Genomic DNA, 11,911 nt, shown 5'->3' on the forward strand with positions numbered 1-11,911 from the left:
TTGGTGCGAAGAGAATAGCAACTCAAGTGAGCAACATAAATAACTGCAATTGTATCTACAGCTCAGCTATAGTTCATGCGACAGAGGAAATACATGAACTGTGTTTCTATTCCATGATATGAGCCATACAAAGCCTTTGATTATAGGAATTTGGAGGGTAAAAGCAGAAAAAAGTATAAGAAGCAATATTCTATGACAACATTCCAATGCAATCTCATAAACACAAAGTCGAGTTAATAAAGTCAAATTTACACCAGAGTGAGTAAACAAGACTAAACACAGGGAAGAGATTAGACTCAAATGCAGAAAAATTGCCATGATGTAGTAATTGAAATGAAATTTTAAAGTTGACATATTATTATAGCTCCGTCCTTGAAACTACACAGCTTTATAAGCAAAAGTAGAATAGAAAGTACATTAGCTGCAGTATTGCCTTGAATCGTATGATATGAATCACAATCATCTCTCTCTTTGGAGAATTATTCTTATAAACAAAAGAATTAACTATATTAAATCAAAATTAGCATTCCAAGCAACTAAGGCATACATCAGCTGAAGCTGCGAAAAACCAACACTTCCATCAAATATCCACATCAGACTCAGATGCATTCTACCCTCCAATTAGCTGTTATCACAGAATTTTCCTGCAGTCAGCTATCAGGTGCCTTTAAAATTGACACTCAATGTTACCTCTGAAAAAATATATCACATTTAACAGTTAATTTACACACAACTCTATAAAAACTAAAATCAAAGCAAATGGAACAAAGTATAAAAGATAAAACCAAAATGCATACAAGTGACAACTCAAAATTTAGTTATGTCCCCTTTTTCACCTCAAACCAAACAACAAACGGTAGTGTTTGGTGTGTGAACAGAACAAGGCAAAATTGTTCTATCTGGTAGAACCAAAATTTTATACTTCTAAATCATTAGCCCTGTTTTTTTCTGCTTAAATAATTCACCTACTGTTTCATTCAGTTTTAACACGTGTACCAAAAAAATTACAAAGCATAATGATATGTACCTTGCCAGTCTCAGGGGCTTCTGGAACCTTGTATGAATCAGCAGTAACCTCTGATAGCCACAAACCAGGGAAAAGGGTCTGCATAAAAGTCAAACATACCATTCAAAAATTCAATCTTTAATACTAAGAACAAATAAAAACTGAAACTTCGAATGATGATATTAATAATCAAATGAGTTTTAGGTTAGGGATCAAATTACATCCAATTGTTTCTGAACAATTCTGGCTCTTTTCTTGGGCCTCCTAGGAGGACGGTGACCCAACAACTTCATGAAATCATCTTCAATCTCCTTTCTCGATAAGGGCACTGAAAACTTCACCTTTTCTATCTTCTCAGGAGTTCCTCTCAATTTCGGTGACTTCATAACAACCCCACCAACGTTGTTATTATTATTATTAGTCCTCAACGGTGAAGAGGAAGAAAAAATCGTTTTTTTCTCTTCAATCTTCAACCCTTTCTCTGGACACGCCGAACGCCGTGTCCTCAGATTCCACGGCCTCACTCCGACACTCACCACCAATTCCTCCGCCGCCGCCGCCGCTACAGCCACGTCACCGTCACCATTCTCTTCTGCAACCCCTTTCCCCAAAATCGCATCTTTCATCCTATGAGCCTCAGTCTTCAGATCAAGCATCAGCTTCTCCCTCACAGCATCGATCCCTCCATCATCGTCACCGTCAATTCCCGGCTTCGCCACCGTCACCGTCGCATTATTAGTCACCGGCTCCAACTCCCTTTTCCGCGACGGAGCCGGAGATCGGTGATCTCCACCGTTGGAAGCGTTATCGGTGGGAACCTTCATGCACCTGAGGTGGCGCTGATTCCCCCACTTCAAACAAGGTAACATGAAATTGTGAAGAGACTTTGATCTCTCGGGTCCCATTGCCATAGTCTTCTTATTCAAAATCCACAATTCACAAACACCATTCAACACGAAACGAAATCAAGAGCAATAACACGTAGCAAATGTGTCAGACAAAGAGAGCGAGTATAGAAGAAAAGTTTCACGAGCTGAAAATTTTGTTGGGAAATTGAGAGAGAAAAAAGATAAATTTTTTACGATAGATTTTGGATTTTTTTGTTGTTGTTGCAAACTCGCCGGGAAATGGAAGTTTATATACGAGTGAGGGAAAAGAGAAGGAGGGCGGTTTTAGCGTTAGGGTGAGCCTTCGATGCTAAAATGCACATTGGGTGTTATTTTATTTTCTTTAATTTTGAAATGTTTGAATAGAATTGGCCAATTGGTGATTGAGAATGAGTGAGATTAACCATTGCCGTTGATGTGAGGGGATTCTAGATCGTATGACTGGATTGAAGCCGTTGGTTTGATGTTTTTTTTATTCCAGTGATGTTGTCTCTGTGACACTAGACATGAATTTGTTGTCTTAAATCATGTTTCAAATTAATTATAATATATTATATTAGTTAAAAAAATTAATTATTCATAATTTTATCAATTTTTACTAATTGATCAGAAATAGGATTAAGAACATGTTTGAGGATACTAGATTCTCATACATTTAAGCTGACCATTGGGTTTGTGTTCTTGGGATCAAGGAAGGGATTAAGAAAAAAAAAGAAAAAAATGCATGTCATGAAAGTGAATAAGTTTCATGTATTATTAGTTTATTATCAGAAATTACTTTTCACTCTTCAAAAAAATTAATATCAATTAATAATAGATGATAAATTAATTATATATAAATTTTTATACTAAATATTGCGTTCTCTGAAAAATAATTATGGTTGATTTATTTATTGGGGAGAGAAGTCACCAGTACTCTATTCTTTGAGATCATATAATGTCAATAGTGTATGAGAATGAAGTATCTCCTAGTATAATGAGAAAAATTATTTCTTATTGTCAATGAAATCATGACATGTTTTATCATTTTCTATAAAAATATTTTTAAAATAAACAAAACAGCGCACATATCACATTTTTACTTGCTAGAGAAGATAAGTTATCTCCTGAGATGAGGATATTAATTATTCTCATATTGTATATATAATATGTTAATTAAAGAAGATAATGATACTGTAATTATACGTGACACTCTATTCGGGGAGAAGTCATGAGGTGCTTTATTCATTCAGATCAATGTTAAATATGTTTGCATTCAGAATGTAAAGTTTTCAATATCATTATCAATCAATCATTCATATGATTTTCTTTACTTAATAGTCAATAATATTAATGTGTTAATATAATAAAAAATATTAATGGTGTTCACGAATAAATAAACTAATTTAATATTATCAATGTTTACTAATTTAATATTATCATAATTACATAGTTAGGACATCCGTTACTCTTTCCCAGGGAAAAGTCACCAAGTCCTCTATTCTTTAACATCATATTGTTAATATTGTACATACAATCCATCAGCCAAGTATTATTTATAAATCAAAATTAGATAATGAGAAATAAATAAATAAATAAATTATCTTGTTATCTTCTGCGTTATTAAAATCACGACATGTATTATATTTAATTATATTTTATAAAAAAATTCTAAATATTTTAAAAGTAGAATACATGACAGGACAATAAAATATCATGACTAGAAGAAATAATTTATTTTTTTATATGATACTCTATTCTCTTAAATAAATGAAAGAAAACAAAATTTCTATAATTACATATTCAGGATTTATAAATTTCTGGGAAGAGCAAAGTGTATATAAGAATTTCTTTTGCTACTATCAAAGATATACTTCCACTGATAAGAAAATAATCATTTTCGAAGTGCAAATATATCTATACTAATGTTACTTATGCAAATCAAACATTTGATATTTTGAACATTCTATAGATCTAGTAGAACTTTACACCATTACACCAACATGTTCAATGTACAAGAATATGTACAAGTATGTCACAGAATTAAAGGAGAAAAACTAAAAATATATTTTGGAGGGAAGGAGCCATGAGAGATTCAACGGCTAGTTTGCAAATTGCACAAATACTTCAATAGTAAAAACACACAACCGACCATGCCTTTTACAGCTTGTCTCCCCCACCACCCTTCTGATCCCTTCTTTTTTATTTCACCTTTTTTCTATCTTTAAAGCACTCTTCACTCAACATGATTCTTACTTTCTTAGTAACCTTTCCTTCAATCTCCATTCACAAAGTGTCATCCAAAAATGGCAAGAAAAAGATGTTCCATTCTCCACAATGTCTCAAATCTCCTAAGCATCTCTCTCTTCCTCCACAAATTGCGAAAACCCTTATTCTCAAAGCTCAAGAAACTTAGGAAGCACAAGGAGTTGAAACTCCTAAGGCATTATAACTATGACTTTCATGGCGAGTACGAGTTCTCACCTTCAACTACTCCACTCATTCATTATCAACGAACCCAGTTCAAGAATAAAAGGGAACAAGATATGTGTTCATTCTTCTATTTATATTGGTGCTTGGGGAACTTGAACGCAGAAGAAGAATATAGTACTCGAGAGGCTATAACAGTTGCACCTGTTGAAGATGGTTTGTTAGAATCATGGGATGAAGCAAGTGAATCAGTTGATGAGAGAGCAGAGAAGTTCATTGAGAGATTCTACATGGAAATGAGAATGCAAAGGCGGGAATCTTTATAGTTGTTCAGTTTTGTTTATGCTTTTGTTTCTGTGTCAAATTTGTTCATTATTTGTTATTTGTTATGTTCTTCGCAATAATTTTTGGGGAACCATGGCGTTCATTTTGTATTTTCCATTTGTTGTTTTTTCTCTGAGTGTTTCATTTGCTTGTCATAATTGTTTGCAGGTGATAATTCAAAGAGCTTTGCTTAAAATAATTTCTATTACTGAAGAAACAGAATGACCATATATGATACATAGTTTGTTGTTATTATATATTTTTTAAGGAATAATTTTGATTTGGTTAATTAAAACAAAGCCCTACACATATATTGTTTTATCCTAGTGTCACGATCCACCAACTACTAAGAATGATACCAATTCTCAGAACAAAATTAGGTCTATATGAATCTCTTGCCTTACGTGTAGAACATTTAATCACACAAGAAAACATTGTATTTTCTAAATTATATATCGTATAGAAATATATTCAAATAAAAGAATTAAAATTTAAATATAATCAAATATTAACAAAATATTTTTAAAATATATATTTAAATTAAATCTCGAGTATATACCAATTAATAAAAAATTATAAATTTAAAATAAAATAAAGGAGTGATAATTATTAAAACGAACAAAATTAAATGGGCTAGTACTATTACATCCAAATATGCTCTTCATTCACAATTGAGTTGTGTAGAATTCTCCACGAGCTTGAGATATGGGGAATATAAATAGTTGTTAAAACTTATTCTTTTACTAAATATCACATCTTCATGAAAAATACATGCATTTTTTAATATGGATGAAAAAAGAAACTTATCAGAATTTACATATAGCTATTCATTTGGGAAGCTGAAGTGAAAATAATTGTCATTTTGATAGAAGAAAGAACTCAAGCAAGGAACAATAAGGATTTCCCTAAGAGTAATAAGATTAGGACTGATTTAACTGCCAAAGATTTTGCACTTATTGATGTGGGAACTGAAACAATTTGGAGTCCATGCATACCAAGTGAACCACTTGTAGCAGAAGTACCTATCATTGAAGAAAAAACATTCAACACCTTCATTGGATCAAGAAATGGAGCAACAACAGAATGGGCCACTTACTACATCAACATGAACGTGGGTCAGTGTCCCAACATAGTGCCATGATTGTATAACAGTTATAGGCTATGACAAAGAGCCTTTAGTGTGTAGGACGTGTATCCTTAACAATTTTCTCTTTTTGGGCCCTTTTGTAGTTTATGTATCTATTAGTTTAACGGGCTATGACCATTATATGAACATAGGGCCTCATACAGAGATTGATTTTTATATTTATACTTTTTATATGACTGAGTGTTATTTGAACATCAAATATCATTTGTTTTTATCTTATTCTTTGCATATATGGATTTCAAAAATATATTAAAAGTTTTTCTCTATTATTTTGGTGTGAAGAGTGCTTCTCTTTTTTAAACTCTTGCTACTGTTTATAGTGATCCTTCCTATAAATAACACATGTGGCACACTTTTTGTCACTTCTTGGTCAAAGGGGTATTTGATTTAACTTTTGTTGTTGTTGAATAATTGTATTGTTTGGACCCACCACAACACTCTAATTTAAGGAGTGATACAAATTGTGGTAGATAATAAATCTACAGAAGTTACAGGAGGGAACTGATTTAAAGGTTTTTCTTAAAATAATTGTTGCTAAAATGTTAATAAAATATATTTCTACCCTCACCAACTTAACTTCACTAAGTGGTTCATGCACTTAACCATCTTTTTATGTGTCATAAAATATTTTTTAAATGATAGTTTATTATATATGTCACTTTTTTTTTATAGGGAATGATGATTTGGATTTTAAACTTTACAAGATAATATATGTTGAGAAAAAGATATACACTCATAATATAACAAACTTTTACATTGTTATTATATTATTTATTATTCATATTATATTATTATTAATTATTAATTTTTTTAATAAATGTATTTATTGTGTATAAATTTTTATATTATTATAGGTTTTCGATTAGTAAATAAAACATGGTAATATATATAGTTCAAGTACACCATCAATGTCTCACATCTGGGTCACTTTTTCCCACCGTTCATTTCAGACTTTAGGGCCACCCAATTCTCTAATACCGTTCAAGTACTTGTCCCCTTTGTTAAAGCTAATTGAATTACATATTACCAAAGATCTTGATATAAAATAAATATATATTGCCAGAAAAGGAAAAAGCTTTAGTGGGGTCACCCACATTTTCTTCAAAACGCATAAAACATTGTTCTGGCTAAAGGACTGGATACCACCATTTTTGCTTACACAAAAGACATGAATAGAGAGTGATGGAAAACTTGTAGATAAGATTATTAAAAAAGATTTCCATTTTTTTTGCCTTTCAAGCACGAAGTTTGTCGCTCAACTTTTTTTGGACGGTTTTAATTTTCAAACTTTTTTAGCTTAGCATAAATGCTAAACCTTCAATCATGTTTTTTTTTTGTCAAAATTAATTGAAGTCATGATTGGCTATGCCAACCATTAGCCACATTCTTCCCATTAGTTATTGTACAAAAAATCATTGATGAAAGGTTAATATTACATAACATAAAAATTTCAAGGTTCAAAACAGGTAAAAGAAAATTAAGTTGTGAAATTTGCACATGCCAAAAATGTATATTTAAGCTTTAAAAAAGTTAAAAAAGCTCATGATGTACAATGTTAGTGGTGGTGTGAGTTGCATATTCTTTTTGGTTGTAATGTAACTAGAAACTACTGCATATCAAAATCATGTCAAACGTGGTGGTCATCAATTAAGCTAGCTATTTTTCAAAGAACAATTTTGGGTCCCATCTTTATCTCTTCAAGGAAAATAAAAGCCACTAGAGAATGCAAGTACATGAGGAACCTAGATCAGAGATCTAAAATCGCTTTTTCTGAAAATTAATCTGATATGCACCACAAACGTTTGTCTCCAACATGACTATAGGAGCTTTTGGAACAATAAAAGTTAGAAAAGATCAAGTGCAAACAGTTCTGTTCCCTACTTCCTCAGAAGCATTCATGATTATCTATCCCTTTTCCTTCTTCTCTATTTGAAAAGAAGTAGTAAAAACGAAATGAATTGGATATAAAATGCGAAGATATTGTCTTACTATTAAGTTATACAGCACCTATACTTGAGAATGAGTAAAAATCACTTCTACCAAAGATATTATCATATAATATATAAAAAAATTAAATTGATTATCAAAATCTAATTGATTTGAGATAGAGAATGAGTTAAAATGTGTTTTTGATATTTTATTATCTATATATATTTTAACTATTGTTTCTCGAGATGTATCTGTATCTTGTGATACTATAGAATATAGATACTTTCTATGAGCGGCTATCTTGTTAACTTAAGTCACAGAATATGTGACAGAAGGCGTCACTGCTTCTTTTACTCTTAAATTTCATTTGCTATATTCGCTTTAGTACTTTAAACTTTAAACCACGAAGTTAAGATATATAGTCATGGAATCTTGAATAATGTAATTGGAAATTTCATCTTGTGGACCAGAAACCTTATTTGACTAGTAACAGTATATCTTAAGATAAGAATCATGTTTCAATCAATGAATCATGAACCATCCTATTGGTTCATCCCTAAATCAAACCAAAACTACCAGTAAGTTTCAATCAATCAAAACAAGGTAAAAAAGTTAAAACTAAAAGTTTCAAATATTCATATTCTACTATAACCTCCCTTGTGGAAACCAACTTCATCTGTTTCCAACTACGAAAAAAGAAAACCAAACTTGTGATTAAGGTAGGAAGATAATATCTAACGTTTAAATAAAGTGGCAAAATCTTTCTTTGGGTTGGACATGTTTTAATCAAGGATTTCATTGTCGGATTAATATGCATCACCAGTCACACCATGGATAAAATTTCTTTAAAATGAGTTTATGTTTAACTTACAAACCATCCTTTTTCCGTGACCATTTCGTGCAGATTATCAACCTCTTCCCAAAAGTTTATTCGATTCTCTTGTTAGAAAGTAATATATATAATTAAATTGATTGTTTAAAAAAAATTGGGTATTGAGTTTGGTGCTTTAAATTATTATTTCAGAGTCTTGTATATCTCTTTTCGTACATAGTATTAAATTACATTACTTAAATTGGTTGCACTCTTTATGTTCATGTGAACATTTTACTGGTTGAACTCTCTTTGGTAATTGCAGACCATGAATCAAGCAATGAAGGCTTAGACTAGATGCACCAGGTGCAGAGCTGCCTTGGTTAGAATCATGCATCAGGTGCCTTGGAGCCTCGGTCAGGAATGTGCATCTGATGCTGTGGAATCTCGGTCAGAATTGTGCACCAGATCTTGGCTTAATGGACCACGTGCATCAGAACAGATTGGCTAGTTGCTTAAGTAATGAATGATGGTTGCAGTAGAGTTTTCCTAATCACACATTTAGCACATGCTTAATTGTTTTAGAGTATGTGCCTTTAGTTTGTTATGATGGTTAGTTAGTTTGTTGAGTTACTTGCCTAGCAAGTCATCGTGTATATAAGGAACTTTTATTGTATCCTTAAATAATCAATCAATGAAATATATTCTTTACCCATCTATCTTCTCTTCTAAGCATAATACATAGTGAACAAAGACTTATATTAACATAATTTTCGCCAATACAATTATATACAAATGTTAACCTCATCAGTTTATGTTGAAAAGAAAATTCTCAGAATAAATTAATCCAAAAGCCTTTTTACTACTTATTAGGTGACTCTTTACTCTCTAAGTGAGAAGTTATTATTTTCTCAACAAATACTTTCCCTATCAACTCTTTGTGTTTGCACAAGAAAAATCAATAAATTATGAGAGACAGTGAAAGATAATGGTGTTAGACTCAATCATTTGATTTGTAATTGGCTCATCCAACGGAGTAAGACTCTTAATGGAGAGGCAAGTTAGAATTTGTAGTGTATTTTTAAGGCCAAAATTGCAATTTCAAGGAAAAATAAAGGACATAAATGTTATTGTCTATTGAGTTTTTAGTGTATTTTCTCCTAACTTGCCTCTCCATTAATAGAGAGTAGTCTTACTCCATCCAACGTAACCAAGCTCAAATTTCAAAATTGCATTTAGAGGAATTAGTAAGCATGTTTCCTTGATGCAGCTCCACTCGGGTAGTTATTATATGTATATATTTGTGTTGATTTAAGCAATTACTTAAAATTTATACTTTTATATTTTAACATATTTATTTATATTTCTCTCTCTTATACTGTATTATATCAGACAAAACATTTACAAACTCACCATACGATATCTGTTATGATAGTTATCAAAATTTCTTCACATAAAATTTTTCATTGCTAAATTTGTATTAAATGAGAGATACTTAATTTACGTGTACTTAGAATAAGAAATTTATTAGTTTTTTATTTTATTTATCTCATTCAATTTATATTTATTGTTTGAACTGTTTTGTTATATAAGTACATCTATTACTCTTATTAATACTAGTGTGTACATGCACTTTGTGCCTACCGGTGAATATTGTGTGATACTGCATATTCAATTTTTATATATTTCATTTTTTTTAAATTAGAATGTATTTTTTGTGTTTGATGTACTTTATATTATATTTTTTGTGTTTATCATAATGTTTAATTTAAGGTGAGATGTGTGGTTAATTAATGTATTGGTGGTGGTTGCTTATGATTATATAGTTTTTTTGTAAAAATTAAATAATGTGAAGGGCAAAATAGGAAATAAAAATTACACCTTGAAGAAAGTTATTTCAAGTTTTGGCTTTATATATACTAGCGTGTTGACATGCACTGTCGTGCCTGTCAACCCGCTTTTCTATCGTTTGTAATGTATAGTTTATATTTTATAAATTCAAATATAATTTTTTGCGCTAAATTTACAGTTGAATTTATTCAATTGGTCTATATTCAATTTTGTAAATACACTTTTAAAATAAGAAGATAATAAGGATAAAATAAGAAAATATTATTATATGGTTTTTTGGTAGAAATAAAAAGATATTGAGGGCAAAATAGGAAAACACAAATTACACCATTGTAGGTGGTTATTTTGTGTTTTCCCTTTATTAATAGTATAGATTATGTATTGGCTTATAGAAAATTATATAAAAATATCTCTAATGACATACCATAGAAGAAAGGGACATGTTGACAGCCCCTCTTCGCCAAATCTAAGAAAAAAACAGTGTTTGTTGTCTATAAATTATACAACATTTTTTACCCAGAAACCTCAATAATAGTCATGTGATTTTAACACTAATGTTACTATCGCAACCCCTCTTTTAACCGTAGAATGAAGATAGTTAAAAGAAAATAATAGTCATCACATAGTTTTCAGCAAGCGAGTTGATCAGTCTAGCTTGCATGTACACCACATTAGGGTAGGTATCACAGCAAACACTTATAAAGCATTTAGATATTATACAAATATGTGTCACCAACGAAATTCATCAAATTTCAAGTTTTTATAAAATATGAGTCAACTTCTTATTAATTGAACAGCCATCAATTCATTTATGTATAGTTATATAATACATAGATCATAACATAAATTCCGGCAGAAAATACGAAGCAAACGCCATAATATATTCACATTGATTGTACTTTCTGCATGTCTCCCACTTGTCTAAACATTGTTGGTTTTTATATAGTGAACCGTGTTTTGCCCGTCTGAGAACATCTTAGCTGTTTTACCCTTGTTTTGTATACAAGCCAAGCCAAACTTCATGCCTTCAACATTTGATTTGTTATCAAAATTAGTTAGGAGTTCTATATTGATTATAACATTCTTTTAATGAGGTAAGTAAAAAAAACATATAAGTATTTTATAAATCCATCTACTTATATGTTTCCAACTTATTTTCTTAAATAATATAAAATTTCTTCACACTTGGAATATCCAATAACCATATACATATAACTGAGTCACTTGCCCCTTATCCAAAGTGTTCATGTAATGGAATTTAAAAGAATTACATTCAATGGTTCATATAAGCCATCTCATATTTCTTCATTTTATGTAACTTAAATACATATTTACTCCAACCATTTAAGTCATCTGAATGTATTTATTCATTCTATGTATGTACACCTAAAAGTTGATCAATAAAAATTAGAAAGTATAAACATGAATTAAAAATTTTAAACTTTGCTATCTTTTTAAATCATTGATTAACAAGGCTAATAAAATTTCCAAGCAACACGTGCCTAGCCAAAACAACCATTCATACGCATCTTAAAAAACAACCGCTA

The 11,911-nt window shown here is 30.7% G+C and overlaps 2 protein-coding genes across 5 annotated transcripts; one reads left to right on the forward strand and one right to left on the reverse strand.

The window, feature by feature from the left end:
- LOC109346351 lies at positions 326-2,166 on the reverse strand. 4 transcript variants are annotated; one of them, XM_019585861.1, is made up of 4 exons: positions 1,388-2,166; positions 1,228-1,357; positions 1,028-1,105; positions 326-692 (listed from the first exon to the last, which is right to left on the reverse strand). In XM_019585861.1, exons 1-4 carry the CDS (start codon positions 1,915-1,917, stop codon positions 687-689), a joined length of 744 nt encoding a protein of 247 aa, XP_019441406.1. In that variant the 5' UTR covers positions 1,918-2,166; the 3' UTR covers positions 326-686. The 4 variants fall into 4 exon arrangements, with proteins under 4 accessions (XP_019441406.1, XP_019441407.1, XP_019441405.1 ...); XM_019585862.1 differs by having other exon boundaries at positions 1,228-1,716; positions 1,750-2,158; XM_019585860.1 differs by having other exon boundaries at positions 326-649; positions 684-692; positions 1,228-2,126.
- LOC109344885 lies at positions 4,076-4,796 on the forward strand. The gene has a single exon (XM_019583610.1). It carries the CDS (start codon positions 4,179-4,181, stop codon positions 4,626-4,628), a length of 450 nt encoding a protein of 149 aa, XP_019439155.1. The 5' UTR covers positions 4,076-4,178; the 3' UTR covers positions 4,629-4,796.

This window comes from Lupinus angustifolius, chromosome LG04 (genome assembly GCF_001865875.1).
Source record: "Lupinus angustifolius cultivar Tanjil chromosome LG04, LupAngTanjil_v1.0, whole genome shotgun sequence".
Classification (NCBI taxonomy): Eukaryota; Viridiplantae; Streptophyta; class Magnoliopsida; order Fabales; family Fabaceae; genus Lupinus; species Lupinus angustifolius.

Coding starts and splice junctions, on each gene's coding strand:
- LOC109346351 (XM_019585860.1), bottom strand. CDS start 1,917: ATGGCAATGGGACCCGAGAGATCAAAGTCTCTTCACAATTTCATGTTA. Junction 1,106..1,227: donor TTGTTCAGAAACAATTGGAT/GTAATTTGATCC, acceptor ACTTTTATGCAG/ACCCTTTTCCCTGGTTTGTG.
- LOC109344885 (XM_019583610.1), top strand. CDS start 4,179: ATGGCAAGAAAAAGATGTTCCATTCTCCACAATGTCTCAAATCTCCTA.